We start from the raw sequence: 25553 nt of genomic DNA, 5'->3' as shown, positions 1-25553 counted from the left end.
ATGCGGAAACAAGGGTGGGTTTTCCCGTTATTTTCTCCCGACTCCGATGACCGATTGAGCCTTAATTTTCACCGGTTTGTTATTTTATATAGAAGTTGTGATACACAAAGTGTGGGCCTTGGACATTACTGTTTACCGAAAGTGTCCAATGGCTTTAAAGTCTTCTTGGTCAACAAAAAAGTGCTGTATTGTTCTCTACATGTAAATACAATAAGTTACACTGCCTTTGATCTACCTAGCTCAAGCACTGAGGATACTGTTCACAAAAGCTCTTTGGAATCTATAACTCTTAAAGGATTTGGGTACCTTTTTCAAAATGTCCATAGATTTACATTAAACTTACAGGGTTTGAAGATAATTATAGTGGAAAGCTTCCCTTCAAATGTTACTTACTGAGGTGCTGTAGTTTTTGAGAAATGAGTAAAACAATATCATGAAAATACGTTTGTAAATGATTAAAATAATTTTCGTCTGATTAGACGAAAACTATTTTCATGACATTGTTTTACTCATTTCCCAAATACTACAGCACCTCAGCACGAAATATTTCCAGGGAAGCTTTCTACTATCATTATCTTCAAACTGTGTAAGTTTAGTGTAAATCAGTGGACATTGTGGTTTTTTTTGTCCTACAAAAGTTACATAGACCCTTTGAACGGATGATCGAAATGTTGAAATGCCATTGTTTCAATGAACCTCCTAAGATCTGGATCCATAGTTCAGACTTTGTTGTCGGAAATAACTCTTTCCCCTGGGTGTATATATGTATGATTTTAACGAAGTGTCGATGCACTCGCATACATTTAACCATGGAGGAGGTTTTAAACAAAATCTTGCATTCCTTTATGTAACGATGCAGTAACTAATTTTAATACACAATAATGAAAGAAAATGAAATGCGGAAGTTAATTTTATTGGTAGTTCAAGTTTTCTGTCCTGATCCTTTTGTCACTGGCCATTCATTGATTGAGAATCTTCAGTTCAAGAAGATGTCTTTTTAAAAAAATATGAAGATATTTATCAATTTAAGATATAACTAGTTATAAGTTGGGAAACAAATTGGATAAAAATTGATAATAATCCGTTCATGTAGATTATGATACTATAGATTCACACTATGTGCAAAGTGTAATGTAATAAGTATTTTTTGTGTATCTAAACTCGAGTTGTGAAACAAAAGTGTAGAAATTAAACTGTAATCTTATTGCGAAGTAGAAGAATAACAATTCAGTCTTTTTGGACAAACCAATGTTTGTTGTGCCATTCATAAATACCTGGGACAGTTTGACCACTCTGATTGGAGGAGAGGAGATCATGTGACCTTGTTTAAATATAGTGAGGAGTTGGTACATGTTGGTCATATAATTGTCTCGCGCAAGATTGAAACTTGCGTGTCATAGTTTTAAACCTTCATGCGCAAGTTTGAGAATAAAAGAGTGGTGACTCAGTCTCAAGCGGCCGTTTCAAACCTTGCAGTGGTGGGCCGATAAAGGACCACCCAGCACAGGCCTCGACCCAGCACAGGCCTCGACCCAGCCGATTGAAGCGTCTGCTTGAGACCGAGTCACCACTGTTAACTTTAATTGGTGGTGATTTTCCTCAAGTATCAAGCAGGTAACTAGGGGCTGACCCAGGTGAGCCCCGAGAATTACGTCAAAGCTATCCGAGCACGCTTTGCACAGACTTGGATCGACCCCGGGAAGCTATTTGAACACACCCGCAATTTATCATAGCCAGTCAGTAGCTGTGAGTGACCTCACTAGAGATCAATACAGGATAATGTCCAGTAATTACTGACTTTAGAAATTACGGGGCGTGGCACAGATTTCATAGGGAAGAGGAGACAGTGTTACCCCCATGATCCCCTTGAAGGTGAAGGGAGGGGAGGCGGCTGGCTTCTCAATATTGAACTGGTGGAGGGTATGCGTCAGGAATATGAAAAGCTCCGTCTTTGCAAGCTGCTCACCAATGCACATTCGACGACCTGTAAGAAACAAACCAGAAAGTAGTGTAAAGCAGCAGGGCGGAGCGAGTGGGAAAAGAAGTTTGTTCAAGCAAGTTCGTCCCAAACAAGGCTTAAAGCCACTCTGAGTATTAAGGGGCCAGCTACAAGAAGAAACTATTTAAGATGCAAATAACTCGGGGGAGCTGGAGGTAGAAATGGATATTCCTCTTGAACATTCTACCAGACATGCTAGATTAGGAGGAAAATATGCACAAGGCAAGGAGTTCCAAAGAGATGCAGTACGTTGAATAAAGCTGTTGGAATGACTCTTTGCTCTACATCTCAGCAAAGCAAGAGTGTATGGGTTAGAAGAAGCAGAACTAGTTTCACGCTCAAACGTCCAGGAAGAACCAGATCAGACACACTGGTGGCCCATTTACTATGAAAGATGTCAACAAGACGGAGGCTTGTAAATAGTACCCTCCATCTTTTTCTTATACTAGTAGTATATTAAATGGTTTCTCTTATCCAAGAGGGGTTCGACAACGTGGTCTGAAGGGTCACTCTTATCCCAACAGGTGGTCTGAAGGGTCACTGTTATCCCAATAGGTCCCTCTTACCACCATAGGTCCCTCTTTATCCCAACAGGTCCCTCTTTGTCCCTACAGGTCCCTGTTATCCCAACAGGTGGCATGAATGGTCTGGGTCCCTCAACAGGTGGTACGAAGGGTTCCTCTTATCCCAACATGGGTATGAAGGGTTCCTCTAATCACGAGGTGGTATGAAGGTCCCAGCTTCCTCTTATCCCAACAGGTCCCTCTTACCCCAACAGGTCCCTGTTTTTCCCAACAGGTCCCTGTTTATCCCATCAGGCCCCTCTTTATCCCAACAGGTCCCTCTTTATCCCATCAGGTCCCTCTTATCCCATCAGGTCCCTCTTTATCCCATCAGGTGGTATGAAGGGTCCCTTATCCCAACATGTCCCTCCTTTTCCCAACAGGTCCCTCTTTATCCCAACAGGTCCCTCTTTATCCCAACAGGTCCCTCTTTATCCCAACAGGTCCCTCTTTATCCCAACAGGTCCCTCTTATCCCATCAGGTGGTATGAGCGACCCAGCTCCCTCTTACCCCAACAGGTCCCTCTAACCCCCAACAGGCCCTCTTTATCCCCTCAGGTCCCTGTTTATCCCAACAGGTCCCTGTTTATCCCATCAGGCCCCTCCTTATCCCAACAGGTCCCTCTTTATCCCATCAGGTGGTATGAAGGGTCCCATATCCCAACATGGGCTTGAAGCACAAAGGGCCCTTATCCCAGTGAACTGCCCACTTGTCCATGGGGATATGCAGATTCATTCTTGACATCTCCAATCTGTTCTATGTCTATGGTGAAGGAGACACATAAATGTTAAACAATGAAGCTTGTCTTACCTGTGCTGAATGGCATCATCTCTTCGTACTTGATCACATTGCGTCCCGTCTCATCAAGGAATCTCTCTGGCTTCAACACATCGGGCTCATCCCACAACTTAGAGTCACTTGTTAGGCACCACATGTTGGGCATGACAACGGTACCTTTGGGGATATCATAACCCATTACAGTAGTGTCTTGCGAAGCCTGATGGGGAATACCCAATGGGAGAATATTGCCGATCCGTTGGAGCTCCATGAGGGTAGCCATGGTGTAGGGTAGATTTGGCTTGTCGGATACGCTGGGCAGACGGTCTCGACCTACCACAGAGTCAAGTTCCTGCTGGACTCGTTGCTGTATATCAGGCCGTGACATCAGGTGCAGCAGCCCCCAACGAAGTGCAGTCGACGTCGTCTCGGTCCCGGCGATGAAAAGATCGGATGCAGTGGCACACATGTCATTTATAGTTAAACAAGTTTTGTTCTCGTTGATGTTATTGTTGTTGTTGTTATTGTACATCTCTTTGAGATACACATCTGTAAAGTCTCTAAGGTTGTCTGGGTCGAAGTCTACCTGATGCTCCTCCAAGACCTCCCGGGCGAACTCTACGATCAGTCTTCCGTTGTTCGCCGTCTCCCTGATCACTGGTATGAACCACTGTGTACAGACAGAAGACCAAGACAAGTTACCATGAGTAATGATGTACCACACAGTGCTGGGAATCAAACCACATTGTGCACCTGTTTTCATCCGCCGTGGAGAACATTATTGGCATTCTGTTCATGAGAAGGGGCTATACTCATATCAAAACAAAACAAAAACTTTTAAAGGGCGCCATCATTATTATCCTGCACGTGGGTGCATTACTAACTAGTGTTCGGAATGGATTTTCTGTCCACAGACTCATGTGATCATGACGACAGTGCCCCTTTAAAACTTGGTGATTGTTGGTCAATTTGTTTTCATTGAGTGTCAATGTTTTTGTTATCGTCAATCAAACTTGATTGGTTAGGTTAAAGGCAGCGGACACTATTGGTAATTACTCAAAATAATTATTAGCATAAAACCTTACTTGGGAACGAGTAATCGGGAGCTGTTGATAGTATTAAACATTATGAGAAACGGCTCCCTCTGATGTAACGTAGTTTTCGAGAAAGAAGTAATTTTCCACGAATTTGATTTCAAGACCTCAGAATTATACTTTGAGGTCTCGAAATCAGAACGCACACAACTTCGTGTGACAAGGGTGTTTTTTCTTTCATTATTATCTCGCAACTTTGACGACCAATTGAGCTCAAATTTTCACAAGTTTGTTATAAAGCATATGTTGAGATACACCGAGTGAGAAAACTGGTCTTTGACAATTACCAATCATGTCCAGTGTCTTTAAGGTAAGGGTAGTATATGGGTATGGGTTAGGGTCAGCTACAAGAGGTGTGCTATAAACATCAATCACCTTGAGAAGGTAAATGTACGGCAACATCTGCAAAGGTCCAGTAGAACCGCCTATGATCGCAACGTTACGGTAAATCGCATGTAAAAGGCGCTGAAACTTCCGGTCGGTGTACTCGTATCTCCGGCCGAACAGTACCGAGCAGATGACGTTAGACACGGCATTGGCGAGGAGATGCGAGGGGTTGAATTGAAGGCCGCCGTGCTTCCGGAACTCTGCATTCAGATGTTCGGCCTCCAGGGCTATCTTGTCCTCGAAGCTTGTCCGATTAACCCCGAAGGCTCGCAGGAAATTCAAGACCAATTTCCTTTGACGTTTCCAAGTTTCTCCCGAGGCGAAGGCAACTCCTGATGGAAAAAACACAAATTAATGTTTTGCGCAAAATAATTTCTTGTAAAACTCTTACGTTCCCTCGAAATAATATTCCGTTCCCTCAAAATTATATTTGGCATGATGAACAAAATTAATATTGATCACAAAAAGGGGAAACATTTTTGGGGAACTAACTACTCGAGGAAAAAAAAACAGAAATCCATTCTTTGCTGGAACAAAATAATATTTTAAGGGCACGATATCTGATAAATTTACCATCTCCTTCGATTGTGTGTTTCAAAACTTGAATAGCCGGTCTGTCGCTGATGTGTTGGTTCTGAAAAGCTTGTCTAATCGATTCACAACTGTTGAGCACAACGATCCGTAAAGCCACCGTATTGATGTAAAGAAGATCTCCATACTTCACGGAAAACCTGAGGGGGTAAATATTGGTATTGATAATATAAGCCCTTTTTCATTTCATTTTATTTGCCAGCAAACATGAAAAAACACGTACATGTATACAAAAAAATTGCACATCAAAGATTTACAAGAAAAAGCAATATAATTGTTATAAAAAATAATATGTAAAAACACTAGCAAATTACTGGGATTGTGTAGGAAACACCTCCAGTGGGGGTGGAAGACAAAACACTACAGACCAAACAAAAGACAAGAACCCTGGCAGAGAAAGCCAATAGCGACAAAAAATCACTTTCAAAGTGGCTGACCTTTTGGTTCGAGACAATAACGAGTATTAACAAGACAAAACACATCCTCCACGGGAGGAATACGTATTAACCACCAGCCAAGCCAGGCAACTCAGAAATAAAAAACGAGCAAGAATAAACAATAATACATTAAACAAAATTTTCTTTTTGTCTGTCTTTCTCCATTTCTTTCTTTCTTTCTTTCTCTTCACGGCAGAATATCTTTAAACATCACCCTCTCTATCTGTCTTTGTTTTATAACAAACGGTTTCAAATGCTTTTCATGGACCAACTCGACCGATCCTAGGCAACGTGTCCCTTTATTAACGAGTGCTCTCGAGAGCCGAATGTACTCGTAGTTAATAGACTCCAACCCTTTGTCATATTTTTGTATACGGAATATAATTTGTCATAATTATATCTATTCGGTTGTCATCCCTGTGGTATTGTTTCCTATTATCAGTGTTGTATGGTTGTTATCTTCCCAATAAGCTAATCCTTTGTGTCTTGTTTGTTTGGCCTGTGTGTTTGTTGGGGTGGTATGTTTTAAAGGCAGTGGACACTTTTGGTAATTACTCAAAATAATTATCAGCATAAAACCTTACTTGGTAACAAGTAATAGGGAGAGGTTGATAGTATAAAACATGGTGAGAAACGGCTCCCTCTGAAGTGACGTAGTTTTCGAGAAAGAAGTAATTTTCCGCGAATTTGATTTCGAGACCTCAGATTTAGAATTTGAAAGTACACAACTTCGCGTGACAAGGGTGTTTTTTCTTTCATTATTATCTCACAACTTCGATGACCGATTGAGCTCAAATTTTCACAGGTTTGTTATTTTATGCATATGTTGAGATACAGCAAGCGAGAAGACTAGTCTTTGACAATTACCAATAGTGTCCATTGTCTTTAAGGAGCAAAATCCAGTTTTCAATGAATGTACACTCAAACCATGGAGTGTCAAATAAAGTGGTGGTCTCATTTTCATGAAAACAACGCAAACCGGTTATGATATTGTCATGAGACTGTCATGAGACTTTGTACATTATGTTTTGAACAACAAATACTGCTGGTTGGTGCTGCGTGGTCTTGAAATTCCATTATCGAATTTGATTTTTGAATTTCAGAAATAGTTCAAGAGAACTTGTAATTATTGGAATTACTTTTTTGTATGTGGTTGGTGAGAAAATGAAATTTTAGCCGTTGCAAACTGCTTGCCAACCACATGCAAAATGGTTCATAGCCACCAGTCACATTTCGTCCCTGCTTCGTAATTAGATTGTAAATCATTATCAAACTTGAACCACAACCTGAGCTAGTGTATTGCTAATTGTCAAAGACTATGTCTTCTCACTTGGTGTATAAAAAACATGCATAACATAACAAACCTTTTAAAATTTGGACTCGATTGGTCTTCGAAGTTGCGACAGAATATTGGATGAAAAACACCTTTGTTCCACAATATGTGTGCTTTCAGATGCTTGAACTCGAGACGAATTTAATTCAAGTTATTTTTAATAGGGAGAAATTACTTCTTTCTCAAAACTACGTTACTTCAGAAGGAGCCGTTTCTCACAATATTTTGTACTATCTGTATTTCTATATTGCTCAGTTCCAAGTAAGTTTTCATGCTGACAACTATTTTGAGTACCAATAGTGTCGGGGTCGATTTCACAAAGGTAGTCCTATCTTAGGACTATAGTCCTAGACAATGCTAAGAGATAGGACTGGTCCTAAGTTAGGACCAGTAACTCATCATAACTTAGTGCCTTTAAATCACTTCATCAACATGATACCACGCACTGGGAGGTCTCTGAAATCATTCTACTGACTGCATGTTATGCAAACATTTTTCGATCTTGTCATTAGTTTGGTGTAGGCTTAAGTGCAATGTTCAAGCGGTATTAATATAAATCATTTCCTCACAGACTACAAAGGCTTTCAAAATGTTCCCCGTGTCTTTCGTATCAGAATAAAAAAGGGGCACGTTATCGGAGTTTTACCAAAACCTGGTCCAGACTTAACCATCGTCGATCACTTTAAGCTAGCAGCAAAGCTAGCAGCAAAGTTAACGGCAAAGTTAACAGCAAAGTTAGCTTGTAGGCCTACTCGAGTGAACACGTTTTTTATATTACACCTCTGCGAGAGGATCCGCCACCTACCTTTTGAAAATCTGGTGTGGCTGCCTGGTGACGTCACTCTTTAATAGGTCGTACACGGTGGAGGTGTCTTCCATAAACGACGACCAGGACCCCGTGAATGGTCCAGGGGGCAGATTCTTGTATCGGCTGCTCCTCCTGAGCCAGGAAACACCGAGGAAAATAACAAGCGCTATCAGGACAGCGCGGGCCTCGACCAAACCCCAAAACATCAAACTAAGATTCATGTTTACGAGGGCGTCCGTTTGCGAGGCTTTAGTCCCCAACAAGCAATGCACGACTGGGCGTGTGTGTGTGTGTGTGCTTTCTGGGACAGGTTAAAAATTACTATGTTTCATTGAAAGATTATTGGCCGTTAATTCGGCAATTACCTCTAAGATACTATGATTTGTGAATCAATCTCGGCCTTGCGGTCTTCAGTTAAAGGCCAAAACGTCACCAGCGGAACGGATAGCATAGTTTAGCACTGCGATGATTAAGATTTCACTTTTGTATTCAGCACAGATGAAGAGTCAATAGGGTTGGCTAAATCTCTGATAAGTATAGAGCAATCTCTCCTGAAGACAATAGAGTTGTTACGCCAACATGGTTCAATTCAGGGCCACCGCAAATTAGAGATAGTCCAACCGTGGAGGTAGAAACCCATGTACATGTGGAGTGATACAGCAAATTACACTGTAGATGGTATCTACCGAAGCAGAGTTTCAAATCCTACTCATATACATGTATAGACTTGTGGACAAGTCGTTAAATGTCTGTCGCGGTGATAGCGTTCCGACTCTCCCCGCTGTTCCCGCGGTATTCTACTACATGTACTGCTGTCAAGACTACGGAGTACGGAGTAGAAGTCGGCAACCAGCAGTTCGCGCGATCGAGAGCAGTGATCGGCCATAGCACTGCCACAACTTGATGACCATCTCACCGCGTGGGACCATTAACGACTTGTCCACAAGTCTAGTACACGTGTATTCATGTGTGTAATCATGGAGCTATTATCAACATTGTGATACAGCAAACGTAAACTAGATTGCATCTCCCCCCATATAACACGCACAGCTTCACATTCCATAAGAGCGAGAACTCTTATGAATAATGCATTATTATGTAACAACTCTTTGCTTTTGTATTGTTCCCCTGGCCTGGGCTGATCCTCCATGATGAGTGTGTAAAGCATTTGTGAAGTCAGAATAGAACCAGGGACGTCGTAAGTTTGATACCCCCAGGCAAACAGTGGGTGTGTTCGATCAGCTTCACTGGGTCGACCCCGCAGTGCTCACTCGACAAGAGCTAATCGAACGATCACACTCGCCCTCTCGTGGTGACGGCATGCACCTCAGGTCACCCCCAAGTGACCCACTCCACAAGCAGGGCACTGGGGCTGACCCGGGTGAGCCCCCTAAAAGCTATTCGAACGTACCGGGGCAGACCGGGGTCGACCCAGGGAAGCTAAACGAACGCACCCAGAGATAACGTGCTACAATGCTAGACCATGAAAGCATGTATGAAGAACCTTCGTCCATGATGGAAGTGACAGTATCATCACGTGCCAAAGGTGAGTCCATTTCGGTGATGACCCAAAACATGTTTGTGCAAACTTGCTTAGCTAATTACCGTAGCAAGGTCTATACTATAGATGTTAAATTTGCATCGGGATAAAGAATATTAATTTGGGGTTTTACCCATACACCGATGTGTGTTAGCACTGTATACTCAGTACTTTCCCGAGCCCTGTGAACAAATATCATAGGCATATTACTCGGGTGGGATTCGAACCCACGACCTTTGCAATTCTAGAGGTCTATACTAGACAAAAAGCATGGAGGAATAATCAATGCACATAGTTCTGTAGTCCAGAAGACTGCAGTCTGGGGTCTGTAGTAGGCCTACATAAACCATAAAACAAGCTCTATGATCCAATTTATTTCGTCCATGACATTTCTTAAAGGACATTTTGGTAATTTGTCAAAGACCAGTGTTCTCAAGTATCCCAACATAACAAAAATCTGTGACAATAGGAACCAATGGTTTGTCAAAGACCAGTACTCTCACTAACTTGGCGTATCCTAACATAATATGCCTAAACAAAACTGTGATTTGAACCAATTTAGTTTGTCAAAGACCAGTATTCTCACTTGGTTTATCCAAACGTATGCCTTAAAAAAAATATATGACAATTTGAACCAAATTGGTCATCGAAGTTAATACAAGAGGACAATGAAGGAAAAAACCACCCTTGATGCACAAATTTGTGTGCTTTCTTTCAGATGCGTTGATAAAAGGCGTCACGCCTGAAGTCTTTTTGAGGGCGAAAAACCTCTCTTTCAAAAACTACGTTACTTCAGAAGGAGCCGTTTCTCATAATGTTTGATATCAACAACTCTCCACTGCTCAAAACCGTGTAAGTTTGTGATGCTAAAATAATTAGTTTGAGTGATTGCAAACAGTTTCCAAAGTGCCTTTTAATAATATTCACTTAAAGGCAGTGGACACTATTGGTAATTACTCAATTACTTAATTATTAGCTTAAAACCTTTCTTGGTGACGAGTAATGGGGAGAGGTTGATGGTATAAACAATTGTGAGAAACGACTCCCTCTGAAATGCCATAGTTTTCGAGAAAGAAGTAATTTTCCACGCATTTGATTTCGAGACCTCAGATTTAGAACTTGAGGTCTCGAAATCAACCATCTAAACGCACACAACTTCGTGTGACAAGAGTTATTTTTCTTTCATTATTTTTTCGCAACTTCGATGACCGATTGAGCTCAAATTTTCACAGGTTTGTTATTTTATGCATATGTTGAGATACACTAACTGTGAAGGCTAGTCTTTGACAATTACCAATAGTGTCCACTGCCTTTAAAAAGCAATTTTGGATGTTGTTATCTGCAGGCGTCATATTGAAGTTTGTTTTAGGTTCTCTGGACTCCAAAAGTCTGTCACGTAGTGATTAACAACGTTTGACTTGATTTGACTAGACTAGAAACAAGAAATGGTTTATTAAAATAAAACTCATTCTTACAGCCTTTAGGCTGAATTACATTTGTACCAATTTAAAACATTAACATACGTTAAAACAATTATCATCAAAATTGTAAAGAAAATTAAATCACCATCACACCAAGAAGTTAAGAAAAAATTAATATAGACTACAGAAAAATGGAATTGATCAAGAAAAACACTGGATATAATATACAAGAGCAATTCTGAATATTAACAAAACAAACTTTAGGGCGGCACCCTATCTAAAAAGCGGTCAAAAACAATGAAATTATGTGTTAGATAATGAATGGCAATATTTTTAAACCGGTCAGTTCAAGCGAAGTTCATTTGTTAACCTATAGTGGCAGACCTCGCAACACGATTCCCTTTTTTTTATGAATTTAATATATATATATATATATTTTTATTTTTTTTTATTTTTGATGCACGTCATTTCAGCCAGAGCCCTAATTTTTTATTCAAACAAAACCAACCTCAATACAGTAAAATTATAACCGTGCATTTATAGTTGACCATTCCTTGATGTATTCAACGGATGGTGACGCCCTAGCTTATTTAGGAGCCTACAGTGGGCGCACCTCTAAATAATTATTAGTAACAATGCTAAATATAAGAATATTCAAAAGTACTATTACGTGTTAAAGGCACTGGGCACTATTGGTAATTACTCAGAATAATAATTAGCATAAAACCTTATTTGGTAACGAGTAATGGAGAGCTGTTGTTGGTATAAAACATTGTGAGAAACAGCCCCCTCTGAAATAACGTAGTTTTTGAGAAAGAAGTAATTTCTCACTAATATATTTGAATTTTATTTCAATCGAGACCTCAGAATTTGATTTTGAGGTTTATAAATCAAGCATAATGAAAGCACACAATCTGTGTAGCCAGGGCGTGTTTTCTTTCACTATTCTCTCGCAACTTCGACGACCAAATGAGCTCAATTTTTATTGAGGTTATTTTATGTTGCGATACACCAAGTGAGAAAACTGGTCTTTGACAATATTACCAATAGTGTCCAGTGTCTTTGAAGAAACTATTGAGCCTCTGAGCTCCTTGAAAACCAATCAAATAAAATATTTTAAGACGTCTATCTACATATTTCATTTCAATTTTCGGCAGGCAGGGTTAGCCGTTTCGAATTTTGGCTTATAAGAAATTACCCTAGCAAAAACATCGCTTTGTTTTCTTTTCTTTTTAAAACCGACTAGCCAGTTTTCACGAAAAGCCATTGTATTTTGTTTCACTGCATTTAGTTATGTATTACTGCATTATTTTGTTTAGATTTCAAAGGCATGTTTTTTTTTATTTTCAAACACGGTCTGCCATTTTGTTGAGTAATTATGTTTTCAATTCCAATATACATTTATTAGAATGCTTCCATTAAAAATATCGACAATTACATGTATAGACCTTTCTCTTGCAACGTCACAGCCCGAGTTTTTGCCAACCCAGATTGGAAAACTATGGAAAGCCATAAGTGCAAATCAAGAAAAGATCGCTATTTTGGGTTACAATGTAACCAGATTTGTTGATTTTGTTTAAAACAAAACAACCAATTATTAGAGGTATTTTATTTATTTGAAAGTTTGCAGAAAATGTTGAACTTTGTGTAAACATCTGTTTTCACGATTGAGTGTTTTACTATCATTCGGCCGACCATGCCAACCAAGGCGGTTTGTTTATCAACAAAAGAAAGGTCTATTACGGAGTAAAGCAAAAATAACACCAAGTAACAGTAAGCATAATTGTAATCAATATACCTTTATCACGCTGTCGCCATCTTGGTCATATTCCCTGTTTCCATAACAGTAATGAATGCTTACATTCATTGCGCAAACATGGCACCAGACTACCAGCCTCAGTTTGGTTACAATGAGTTGGAATGGAGTAAAATCAAGAGGGCTACACAGTGATAAAGGTCTATTTTAGTATGGGGCCATTTTGATAAGCAGAAGAAGCTTGTAAAAAAAAAGCTATGTTGGTTGAATTGAGAGTTTAAGTGCTTCCTCTTTGGTCCTCTGACATGTCGTAAATAATTATATCACAATAATAATAATAAGAATGAAACTTATACAGCGCACAAATCCATAAAGGTGCTCATGGCGCTAAAATACAAACAATAGCATTAAAATAATATACAATAACAAAAATTAAAACTAAGTTGAGAGAAATCTAGAACATGTGGTATAGAATACAGTAGTAATACAAATGCAATATTTAAGAAAACATCCTAAAAGGTTAAAAACAAATTTACAAAAATTAAACCATATGCATGCATATGCTAATTTTCCTTGATCAGATCCAATGCTCTGTTACCCTTTTGATTTGCTGCTTTATTTATTTATTTATTTTAAATCTTTAGACATAGGCCCTACACAATGATTACAAATAAGACAGGGCCGTCAAGGTTATACAAAGGTATAAAAACATCTAGAGATGTGTAAAACCAGATAACTATATAATACACAAAGGAGATTGTACTCAAACGCTTAAAAATCACACATTAGAAAACGTTAAAACAAAAGCAAATCCAGATTATTACAAAAACAGCACCCAATAAAACACAATAACAACAGGGAGAAGGGACAACAATTAAAAAAAAATAGCCAAACACGGTTGGACTTAAAATAAAGCTGGTACCTAGAACATTATTTTAAAACAGTGAAGCAGGTTCTATAAGAGCGGGTGGCATATATTGTTAACCCCGCGGCGAGGAGTTTCGTACTGTCACGCTGCCAGTCCCTGTCTCGAGACAAGACTACGTTTGTATTTAATTTCCCTCGAAATGCGAGGTTTTCGTTTTACTTTGCGTAAACACGGTCGGCCATTTATGTAAATTTGACTCCCATAAATGGCTGACCGTGTTAATCGGCGAGGTAACAGGAAAACCGTGCAACTCGACCGATCCAAGGCAACGTGTTATGCACAATGTTCCCGAAATGATTGTTTCAAAAAAGGAAAGAAAGAACGAATTCCATTATAACTCTTATACTGACGTTTAAACCTCCCAGAGTGTTTTTTCACAAAGCGTTGCAACGTAGTCTCTTACTCAAGACAGGAATTGGTAGTTTACAGTACAAAACCCCTCGCTTAAAACAAATATTCTAGCGGGTGTTCACAAAGGCGTTGGTCGTATACACAGTCACCACTTTCGGTACAGACAAAAAAATAAAAAAATCACAGATTCACAAATAACTTAAAGGGTTTACAGATGGTAATGTTGAAAAACTTCTCTTGAAATATTATTCCATGAAATGCTTTACTTTTTGAGAAAACATTAAAACAATATCAATTCTCGATATCGAGAATTGCGGATTTATTTTAAACACATGTCAGACACGGCAAAACGTGCGGAAACAAGGGTGGGTTTTCCCGTTATTTTCTCCCGACTCCGATGACCGATTTGTCCTAAATGTTCACAGGTTTGTTATTGTATATAGAAGTTGTGATACACGAAGTGTCTTGGGACATTACTGTTTACCGAAAGTGTCCAATGGCTTTAAAGCGAACACACGAATACAATACAATGAACACGCAAGGACGTGGTTGTGTAACCCTTTACGTTTGAACTGAAATTTTGAATTATGGTGACTCTACGAAACAGAGTCAATAGAAACAAGACAGAGCATGTTGGTTCGAAAAGTATTTTAACCCGCGTTTATTTACAAAAAGGCTATAATTATTTGCCTAAGCGCCTGCACCTACACTGTTTATTCGGACATCGGGAAATCATTTACAGAATCAGTTTGTATTATACCGTTGGAAAGAGGACGAAATTCTCTTTGTTATGATGTCAAATTTGTCTTTGTTGAAAGCTGTCATAACGATTTACAGTTACAGGAAAAATTATGAAAATGAGTTACTTGAACGACTGAAAAAAACAATAAAAAATACTGAACATAAACCAAATTTTACAAAGTAACATGGCTGGAAAGAGTGTTTCCTAAGCTTTAAAAATGGTACATAACTTGTTGACATGTATCATTCTAACGTACAACTGTCAACTGATTTTCTCTGTCTAAACGGCATAAATTCCCATAAAAACAGTTCAAATCTGTGTGCTGCGGACGCTCGGCATTCGTGATTTTCCAGCCAAGAAATTGATCAAAATTGTCATAAAACTCAATGTGTGATACATTTCAGGTCTATAGACGGCCAAATGGGTTAAACTATGAAGAACAAAAAAGGCAACAAATCTTGTACGGAAAAATCCGTATGTCGGCGTTTGTAGCGTTTTGTTTTCACGTACGGATTTTGACGTAGGTCGGCGGATATGGGTTTTAATGAGAAAGTGTAGATTCGTTGATAGAATCTACACTTTAGCGTCGTATTCTCTGATGACTTTAACTATTTCCCTCAAATTTTACTTTGCCAAAATGACGTTTTTTGTATTCGTAACTATTTTGCAAAATTTACAAGCATATTTTACGGCACTTGCAACATTATCGAGTACAATATTTTGATCAGTTCTATTATGTTTTTACTTTAAAAGTAAATTGTTTGGCTTTTGTTTCATGTTCCTCAGCTGAGTTTGAACATCATGTTATCTTTCAAATTGGTAAGACAGTCATTTCCCAGTTGAAAATCACGCTTATAACGAGATTTGCAAAATAAAAGTAGTCTACTCTGATTGCATGGCGTCAAACAACGTGTCTAATAACGCGGCATAGTACTCTGGTGTTCCGACTTCGCTAATCCAGTAGTCTTTTTTGTCTTTAATACGAGTTGGATCTGGATTGTCACCAAATGACTCAATACCCTGCACAACCATGTCCTCTATGGAATGTTCGCTACTGATGAAGTGTGCAGCAATGGCAGTCGTAATGGCAGTCGTGTTGACTGTGGATCTGTGGCCAGACATTCGATCTTTAATTTGTTGCGTTGTCTTACCAACATACTGGAGCTGGCATTTACTGCATGTAATCAGATAGATTACTTTTTTAGTGGTGCAGGTAATGCGAGACTCGATATCGTGTTTGTTGCCAGTTTTGGTACATGTGAAAAAGGTTGAATTATTTATTACATGCTCCTTGCAGAAAATGCATTTGCCTTGTGTGCACTTAAACATTCCCACTTCTTCTGTGCTTCTTGTGCTTCTAGGCGTGCATACTAATTTTGTTGCCCTGGGTAATTTCATATTGAGACCATGAGGGGGATCAAATGTTTGGAGTGTTTCGATCCAATATCTCTCTCTGTTTTCAAAACCCGCCGAGTCGTCGAATGACTCAATACCCTGCATCACCATGTCGTGGCCTACTTGTTTGTAATGTCGGATCAAACGTAGGCTTGTTTGTTTAGCAATTTCGACTGATTCTCTGTGATCAGCGATTTGCTTCCACAGTTGTTGCTCTGTATAATCAACAGATATATAGTTGCATTTCTTGCATGTAATCACATAGATAATGTTTTTGGTGGAGCAGCTAATGTGAGACTCGATCATCATGGGCGGTTCCTCTGTTGGGGAGTAGGGTGATTCCTCGACATGCTTCGTGCAGGCAATGCATTGTCCATCAGAGCACTTAAACATTCCCCATGGAAGAGGAACTTCATAGATCTTATCAGATTTCTTCGCAGCCACTCTGAGATTACGGGATGGTGTGAGTGTGATACCATACGGATCACCACATATCTTAACACGCCCCATGCGACATCCATATCGTGTGAAACACTCAACATTACATGAAGCTTCATCTGTCTTTACTACAGTAACATAGATGTTATCATAATTGTCACAGCATATGCTTCGTGGCGTGCTGCCGGTGTCAATGGATTGTTCATGTTCGCCTGTGTCACTGATTGATGTTGTTCCTGTAGGTGTTGTATAGATAAAGCGATCTTTGCTAATAGTAAAAACACCGCACAGCGAAGGTGCATTCAGCTCATCCTTGAATTGTCCTTGTTTATCGTAAAGTGAAATTGTGCCTTTGTCAGGAAAACTAATTGCGATCAACCCGGAATCCTTGACTGCAATACAGCATGGTTTGCCTGATTCTTCGGGTATTGTGAACTCAATATCGGCTCCAATGCCCTTGACCGTGTTCTCGTCTAGAACAACTATCATGAGACCGTAATTACCCCCATCATTTTGTCTAAGGACTTTGAAGCCTTCTTTGCCAAATTCCACATAAACTAAGTATTCAGTGTCAGTATGTAACACAGCTATAAAGCTACTGTCTGGGAATGCAGTAACGTCATACGCATACGCAAACGCACAATTGGTTTTCCGCTGAAAACGGCTGACTTCAGATTTTTGTTTGTATATTTGGTCGGGTGGAGGCATAGACAACAGTGAGTTGATGTATTCGTAGACAGGTTGCATGTCGTCGAATGCCATCGTAGCGATCTTCTTTGCGTAAACACAGAGAAGAGTTCACGTAAGCCTTAGAAACTATCCGGTAACAATATGTGTGTATCGACTTGCCAAGTAGAGGACGTTAGGCCTATGTTCTTTGTCTTGCTATATTTTACTACCGTGAAGTAGATTTATCTGATTGTTCGGGAGACTTCTCAGTTCTGAAAAGAACTGTCCTGCTTTTCACCTAATACTATGGCGGAAGGTATAAACATTGGCTTGGACTACTACTTTAGCTTATAGGATCGTTATTAACGGCCCTAATTAGCAAAGGGTATGGCAATTCAGGATTTGTTTCTCAATAAACCCTGTAGGCCTGCACCAAATTTCTCTAAAAAAAACACGTTTTTGGGGGGTTATTCTCAATAGTAAAGTTAACCACTTAATCAGATGGCAAAAGCCGAACCCTTGTTCTCAGTGTCGTGTCTTCAAGCAGTTCCTCAGTCGTTCATCGAAGCGATGTTGGATTGCAGACTTTGTCGTTCGCAGTCCGTGTACCCTTCGTAATGCTGACCACGTGAGGGCGCTCTTCTCAACAGTAATGCAGAGCCGTACACAGCTACCAGAATGGTAGACAGCTCCGTAGTATTGTTATCACTTCCGGGGGTGTGCGTGATTCGTCCTGTAGGCGTTCTGTCACTTTTGTTACGCCGTAGTCAGTCGCTAGCCGTAGCTTTAAGTTGATTGAGGTGGGTTAAAACGGCTCCTTAAAAGGTCTTATTGTCTCTCTGCTGAATGCTGACATGTGAAGAAAAGAAGAAAACAATTAATTGTCTCGCTTAAAAATAGTTGGACCTAAACTCCATGGTCAGACCATGACAACTATAGGTTTTCTCGGTCAAATTCGGTAAATGAGCAGCCAATTTAATTTTCATGCGTTCGAATTAAAGCTATTTTTCCTCCGGTTTTTACTGCGTTTCAAATTCAGAATTCGGTCATTCAATTTCGTTTTGAGGCATTCAAGTTCCTAGCACACTCATTATTTTTCATGACACACAATCATTATTCAATTTAGCAAAGCTGGTTCGACTAGAGATTTTGCTGATTTAATCATTTTCAATTTCGTAAAGAGGCAATCAATTTCGCTCACCGAGGATTCAAATAAGTACGACTAAAGAAATACGAATAAACAGATAAACTGTATAAGGCAAACCGTTTCGTACCTTCACTTTTAAACCGAGCGAACCTTATTTTCTTTATTTTATGTTTCCAGTAGACTTTACCTTGGGCCCCATAAGGGTCGTTTCCTTCCTTATTTTTGCGGGAGACCTTCAATGGTTAACTGACCAAGACCTGCCATTTGAATGTTTTTGAATGTTTGTTTTTTGGGGGTTTAAAAAAAAATGTTTTTCCAGTTGTTGTTTTTGTAAATATTCACCAACCATCTGTTGGCGTACCAGACATCTTGGCATATTATGTTCAAGAGTGCCAACAAATTAACCGCATGCCTTTAACATTCGTATAAAGAAACGACAAGTTAACCAAGCATTTTGAAGACTGCACAAATATCAGAATTGACTGCCTCAAAATGAAATTGAATGACTAAACACACGCCTCAAAAACACTCTTGCGAATTTGAATGCAGCATCGATGAATTGTTAAATTGAATGGTTATTTTGTTAAATTGAATGACGTAAAAGTAGATTTGACTAGTCTTAAAATGAAATCGAATGACCCTTTTTTTAGTATCATTCGATTTCGTGCGAAATAGAATAGGCTGGTGGTTAAATTGGCTGCTCATTTTCCGAAATTGACCGAGAAAACCTATATCTTTGTGCATTTATAACGCAACCAACAGCTAATAGGAGACTTTCCAACGCTAGGTGGCAGCAGACATACCGGGTAAATTTCCATTGTTTACGGAGTTCTGAACATGCGCATAATTCTGAGAACAATGGATTTACCCGGTAAGCCTGCTGCCCTCTATCGTCCCAGAAAGTCTCCCATTCTATTTTCTCATAAAAATAGTGCCCAGATCCTATTTCATTTCAGGTCGATATTTCACAACACAATTTGGGAATTAAAGTATACTTCCTTTTGAGATGCCCCCAAATTTGAATCTGAGAAGCGTTACTGTAGTAACGCCTCTCAGATTGTGTTTTCTTATAATAATATGGATTATTCTTTCTGCGTTAAACAAAATTCTACTGTTACAAATTTGTTGTTTGTATTTATATATTAATTGTTCGGGAATGGGAGGCAAAATCATGACATAATCATTTTACAAACCACTCTCAAAATATAGAAGAAATAATAGGCCTAGGAAGGGATATATATAGGTTTTCTCTGTCAATTTCGGCAAATGAGCAGCCAATCTAACCACCAAGCTATTCTATTTCGCGCGAAATCGAATGCTTCTGAAAAGGGTCATTCGATTTCGTTTTATGATTGGTCAAATGTAATGTTGCATCATTTGAAAAAGAATGTGGATACGCTAAATTGAACAGAGTGCTAAAGGATTTTGGCTCGACTCAAAACGAAATTGAATAGCCGAGTTCTGAATTTGAAACGCAGTAACAACCGGAGAGGAAAAACAGCTTTAATTCGAACGCATGAAAATAAAAATTGACTGCTAATTTGCCGAATTTGACCGAGAAAGCCTATATTAAGCGACATAATTATATTCACAAGGTGTGCACTTTGAAAAAAAGTCTTTGAAAAAAAATTGCTGCTATGTTTTGGTTTCGTATTACGCCACAGCTCTATAAGCATACTTAACAAATTATAATAAGTCTAGGTTTTTTTTCAAATTATTTAATGTCATATAATTTTTATTGATCAGTTTGTTGCTGTCCACGCTGCGTTGTTTCTTTTTGTGACTCGATTAGTTGTGGGTTGTTGTTTTTTTTATTGGCGGGGGGGGGGGGGGGGGGGGGTAAGTGAAGGGCCTTGGCGGCGTACTTCCGTTTTGTGCAGGTTGCACCTTTTTGGAATTTGTTTTCTTTTCTGGAAGCAATTTTAAATGAAGAGATGGTCTGGAAAATGGTAGCAAGCAAACTGCTGGTTGTTTTTGGTACCCCGGCCATTTCTTGCTTAGCCAAGCAATTTGCTAAGCAGAAGTTTCTGCTTGAATATGCACCTTTGCCTGAACAATCTGACGTCACACTTTCGAGGCTCGTGAATAACGCCAGAGACCGGCAACAAAACCGGTGTGTGTTTTGACCTTTGACCCCATACATTTGAGCCGTTTCTCACAATTTGTTATACTACCAACTGCTCTCCATTTCTCATTAAAAATGTATTTGTTATGCTAACAATTGTTTCGAGTAATTACCAATGATGTCTTTAAAGCGACCTTCTGGTTATGGGTAAAATAAAATTGCAGTAAACAAAAAGAGTAATTACCGCGCCATTCATTCCTTACAATTTTTCTTCCCGCGCAATTATGAACAATAGGTTTATTAAACACTCCGAGAAGCGACAATTAAATCATTGGAAACCTGACACACTTGTCACGTCACTGCTTAATTTGCGTGTTCATATTTTTCTTGAATTTGTATCGATTGTATCGTTAAGATGGGAGACCTCGCTTGGCAGTTTCTTTTGTGTTCGTTTTCGTCGTTTTATAATATTCCGTTCAGTGAAGGTTATCAATAAAAACCGACATGTTATGCGCTCGGAGTTGAGGCATAATTTGAGTGAACATTGTGCACGTAAATTTCATTGGAATTCTTTCTTTGCATCTCATCTTAACTTCGTACAGCTTATTATGCAAACTCAATTTGTATACAAATTTGGTTTTATTCGATTTCTTGCTCTTCATTGACTGATTGGTCGATGTTATTGGATAAAACCGCGCTGCGCTTTGTCCTTGTGTGTGACTCAATGAGACGTGTTTTTATTGGCAATTTAAGAAGCTTGGCGCAGTACCGTTCTGTGAAGGTTGCACCTTCTTGGTTAAATCTGGCAGCAATTTCAATTGTTAAGAGATGGTCGGCAAAATGTTGGCGAGCAAACCGCTGGGTGTTATTGGTACAATAATGATGGCAGACTACGCTGCCGTAAACGGGCGGTGTTGGAAGACGACACCAAGCACCGGAGGGGCACCTACCGGAGGGACACCTACCGGAGGGACAGCTACCGGAGGGACACCTACCGGAGAGACCTCTACCGGAGGGACATCGCGATGCCCTCCTAATTGGAGCCAGTGGCAAGACAAATGCTACATGGTGTCCGAATACTCCTACCCATGGAACGAGTGCAATGATATGTGTGTCGGTTTTGGCGGGATGATGGTTGTCCCTCAAACACATGAAGAGTTACAACACCTCATCAATCTGTGCAGCTGCTATTCGTTCTGGATTGGTTGCAGCGACATCGAAACTGAAGGTTTGTACACAAACGTAGAAAAGTCGTTTGATATATCCTTTTTTTATTTTAACAATTGTAAATCTGTTTTCAAAGTTTGACCTCGTGATCGGTGTCACAGGTGTCCCCACACACGGCGAACTGTGTACGTAATAATTTTTGTGTTTCTAAAAGTTCCACTTTGAAAGAATTTGTGATTATCATTATAAAAAGAGTAGACTCAATTGGAATTCTTACTGTGTAAAAAAAGTGCATCTATTAGTATTACTGATCTTCAAGAGAATATTTCCGTCTGCAATTTTGTCGAAGTTGAAGTATTGGATGAAACAAACTTATTTTATTTTGATTGCTACATTCGAAGCAAACCATGATGACCGTGCACATCGTCCAAAACTATAACGCCAGCCTTTTTTTCTTTTTCCTTTTTTTCTGTTACCGAAACATGGTACACACTTGCATTTGGCGGGGGGGAGGGGGTTCCATGTCGAACAGTTTAACTTCATTTTCAGTTTCTTTTTACCACTTGTTACCCAAACATTTACACTGCTTGGGATCAAACAGGTTTTGTTTTACCCACTTCTTGTGCGATTTTAACTTTGATGTGGTATGATACAGGCCTATGATTTCCTGGCACATTTGGTATCTGCAGGTATATTACCCTTTGCTTCGGGATTAAATTCTACACAAGTACAGGGTATAAATTGTCGTTTTACCCAGTATTTCTCAAACTTTGCACAAACTGTACCTACACAGCAAAATTGTACAGCATTCTTCTGTGTCATATACAAAACGTTCACTAAAATTATTGTATGGTGTGTTGAAAACTATAGAGAGTGGAAACTTAAATCTACTCCTGAACAAAAACATTCGGTATACTTTCCATGAAATCCCGCTCCAAACATTCGCATACACATATGGCTGAGACAGTGGTTTTGTTTGTTTTTAACATGATCATGTATAATGGATAAAATGTTCACTGAATGGTTGCATGGTGTGCTTAAAGTCAGTGGACACTATTGGTAACCACTCAAAATAATAATTATCATGAAACCCTTCTTGATTACGAGTAATGGGAGAGGTTGATTTGTAAAAGAAACATTGTGAGAAACAGCCCCATCTGAAGTGAGGTATAGTTTTCGAGAAAAAGTAATTTTCCAAGAATTTGATTTCGAGACCTCAGATTTATAGAATTTTGTGGTATCGAAATCAAGCATCGGAAAGCACACAACTTCGTATGACAAGGGTGTTTTTTTCTTTCATTATTATCTCGCAACTTCGACGACCGATTGAGCTCAAATTTTCACAGGTTTGTTATTTTATTCAAATGTTGAGATACACCAACTGTGAAGACTATTCTTTGACAATTACCAATAGTGTCCACTGTATTTAATGAAAACTAGTGGGTGGAATCTAGTAAACAAAGATATCGAAAAGGTAAACAAATACTGAAATCGTTTTGCCCTGTCGAAATCTTGTTTTCTTCTTTCGAAATCTTCCGTTCCCTCAAAATATTATTTTGAAGAAACGAAATAAATTCCACACGTTTTTGTTTACCTTTTCAATACTCTGTCTGCCCTCAAGAGACAGTTTGATGTATTGGGACTTTTGATTTCTGATTTTCTTTGTTCAGGTACCTGGGTGTGTTATGGTGGAGGTTCTATTGGCTTGCAGGACAAGAGATGGGAGGATGGTCAGCCAGACGGCGGAGACGATTGCGCCAAAGGCTTGGCTGCAGGCTGGAATGATTATGATTGTGGTGTAAGCCAGAGGTTAATTTGTCAGCGTCCTGTCGCACCACTCTAAATCCCTTCAAAGTTGGCTTCAAGGCACTGGACACCTCAAGCAACTGTCAAAAACAAAAATGTTAAACATTACTTTTAAAGAAGCCGAACAGTACTGTCTGTAATGTTGGACAAAGCAATATGTTTTCTCATTGGCGACTGCGTTTCTGTGGACAGCGATTTGTTTCCCTAGGGGTTTGCTTTTGTGACCAACATATTGAAAGTCGCATTTCTTGCATGTGATCAGATAGATTATGTTTGGGGTGGTGTAGGTTATGTGAGACAGGATAGGACATTCCCCCCTTTTTCAGTAGAATGTGTGGAGGAGGATGGCTCCTTGACTTCAAGGCAGGCATTGCATTCTTCAGTTTGCAGATAACCGGAAACGGAGATAACAGGCATTGGACACCTTGGGTAGTTGTCCAAGACCAGCATCCTCACTTGGACGTGGATCCCAACATATGCATCAAATAACAAGTTTTGCTAAATAATTGGTCAACAAAGTTGCACTAATTTGCGCTTCTTTTATTACTTTGTGTGCTTTCAGATGCATCATAAAAGGCTTCAGATGAAGTCTTTTATTATTTGCTTGAGAAATTATAAACTCTTTCTCAAAAACTACGTCACTTCAGAGGGAGCCGTTTCTCACAATGTTTATACCATCAACCTCTCCCCATTACTCGTTACCAAGTAAAGTTTTGTGCCAACAATTATTTTGAGTAATTACCAATAGTGTGCACTGCCTTTAAGTTAACAAAGATTAGATTAATAAATTTTGTGTTAAAAAAAGTTGTTATAATGACATACCATTTATAGAAGGTAGGTCATTGTTAGAAATTTGTTTAACAAGAAGGCACCGAGTTGTGAAACGATAGGTATTTTTCAGATCAAATTTCTAGTACAAAATATGACTTTTGTTGTTGTCTTTCTTGGAAAAGCACCTTATAATTTCCAAATTATGTAAAGTCAGAATGTTTTGCAAATATTCGTAAAACTATTTTTAGGAAAGTCCTTTCCCCAACTGCTATCGAAGCAAAACAAAGGATGCCTGCCTGGAAAAACCATTTGGTTTAATCTGAACATTTCGACAACTGTACTCTCGTCGTTGTCGTCACTGTATAACGACTACTTTAGAGCACACTACATTGAATAAACCAACCATCTCTCACTGAGCCATCACCTCAAGTTTTAATGAAAAGACAATTACATGGTGTTCCCGTCAGAGTAAATTTATTATAAAGTAATAATTAACTGTTTATGTAATAATGAGTATAGTACCTTATTTATGATTTTCATGTTTCTCAGCACTGCAAGCTCAAAATACATTATATTTAGCACAAAACAAGACATGTTTTCACCAACTTCTAAAATCAACCCTAACCAACCCTGACTCACTCAAAATTAACCAAAAAACCACCCAAGCCCTAACTGCATTATGTTGAACTGTAAATCGTATACTAATGAACTGGTTATGAGGCCAGGCTTACCATTATTATACACATAATGAATGTTTATGAGTGCAATGGTGCGAATAATTATGTTCATGAGTTGAAAGATGGAATGTTCTATTCAACAAAGGCGGAGCCGAGTTGAATGGAACATTCCAGCTTTCAACGAATGAACATTTTCGCACCATTGCACGAATGAAAAACATTCATTATTTGTTTGATATAACATCCAAGTAGATCTTTGTCATTTTGATTGAAAGATACAACTTTCAAAACAAACAAAGCGTAGGCCTACATTTTTTAATTGTAGAAGCCGAATGCTAGTAATTTTACTAATATGCCTTGCAGTAACACTACTGCGTTACCAAAGACACGCGCACGCAGTAATGTTTTTACTCAGCTTTTTCGTTCCATCCATAGAGCTATATTATACACATAATGAATGTTTATGAGTGCAATGGTGCGAATATGTTCATGAGTTGAAAGATGGAATGTTCTATTCAACGAGGCGGAGCCGAGTTGAATGGAACATTCCAGCTTTCAACGAATGAACATATTCGCACCATTGCACGAATGAAAAACATTCATTATTTGTTTTATATAACATCCAAGTAGAACTTTGTCATTTTGATTGAAAGAAACAACTTCCAAAACAAACAATTTCAACTGTAGAAG

General features: G+C 39.1%; 3 protein-coding genes and 1 long non-coding RNA gene across 4 annotated transcripts in view; 2 read left to right on the top strand and 2 right to left on the bottom strand.

Moving 5' to 3' along the window:
• Nucleotides 1–1677: 1677 nt before the first annotated feature.
• On the bottom strand, nt 1678–8211 carry LOC117304753 (cytochrome P450 2J3-like). Its single transcript, XM_033789356.1, has 5 exons — nt 7988–8211; nt 5395–5552; nt 4810–5153; nt 3374–4010; nt 1678–1984 (listed from the first exon to the last, which is right to left on the bottom strand). The coding sequence occupies exons 1-5, from the start codon at nt 8209–8211 to the stop codon at nt 1800–1802; spliced, it is 1548 nt and encodes a 515-aa protein (XP_033645247.1). The 3' UTR covers nt 1678–1799.
• A 1161-nt stretch (nt 8212–9372) lies between these two features.
• LOC117304613 (C-type lectin domain family 4 member M-like) lies at nt 9373–23472 on the top strand. The gene is made up of 2 exons (XM_033789157.1): nt 9373–9536; nt 23280–23472. The coding sequence occupies exons 1-2, from the start codon at nt 9464–9466 to the stop codon at nt 23450–23452; spliced, it is 246 nt and encodes an 81-aa protein (XP_033645048.1). The 5' UTR covers nt 9373–9463; the 3' UTR covers nt 23453–23472.
• Nucleotides 17697–23372, bottom strand: LOC117304614. The gene is made up of 2 exons (XR_004520605.1): nt 23284–23372; nt 17697–18079 (listed from the first exon to the last, which is right to left on the bottom strand). It is a non-coding gene; the product is annotated as an uncharacterized LOC117304614 (long non-coding RNA).
• Nucleotides 23473–23745: 273 nt separating the features above from the next.
• LOC117304752 (nucleoprotein TPR-like) overlaps nt 23746–25553 on the top strand; it is an 87000-nt gene continuing 85192 nt past the window's right edge. Inside the window, exon 1 of the mRNA XM_033789355.1 lies at nt 23746–23844. Within this exon, the coding sequence (XP_033645246.1) occupies nt 23746–23844 (99 nt within the window). The remainder of the gene's footprint in view (nt 23845–25553) is intronic.

The sequence above is a fragment of the Asterias rubens genome, chromosome 21 (assembly GCF_902459465.1).
Source record: "Asterias rubens chromosome 21, eAstRub1.3, whole genome shotgun sequence".
NCBI lineage: Eukaryota > Metazoa > Echinodermata > Asteroidea > Forcipulatida > Asteriidae > Asterias > Asterias rubens.
This window is presented reverse-complemented; position numbering and strand designations above follow the sequence as displayed.

What these genes read in the sequence shown, in the direction of transcription:
- LOC117304753 (XM_033789356.1), bottom strand. Translation starts at nt 8,211, where the DNA reads ATGAATCTTAGTTTGATGTTTTGGGGTTTGGTCGAGGCCCGCGCTGTC. An exon ending in ACACACAATCGAAGGAGATG is followed by an intron (nt 5,154 to 5,394) that starts GTAAATTTATCA and finishes TTTTTCCATCAG; the next exon opens with GAGTTGCCTTCGCCTCGGGA. An exon ending in CGTACATTTACCTTCTCAAG is followed by an intron (nt 4,011 to 4,809) that starts GTGATTGATGTT and finishes GTCTGTACACAG; the next exon opens with TGGTTCATACCAGTGATCAG.
- LOC117304613 (XM_033789157.1), top strand. Translation starts at nt 9,464, where the DNA reads ATGCTAGACCATGAAAGCATGTATGAAGAACCTTCGTCCATGATGGAA. An exon ending in AGTATCATCACGTGCCAAAG is followed by an intron (nt 9,537 to 23,279) that starts GTGAGTCCATTT and finishes TTCTTTGTTCAG; the next exon opens with GTACCTGGGTGTGTTATGGT.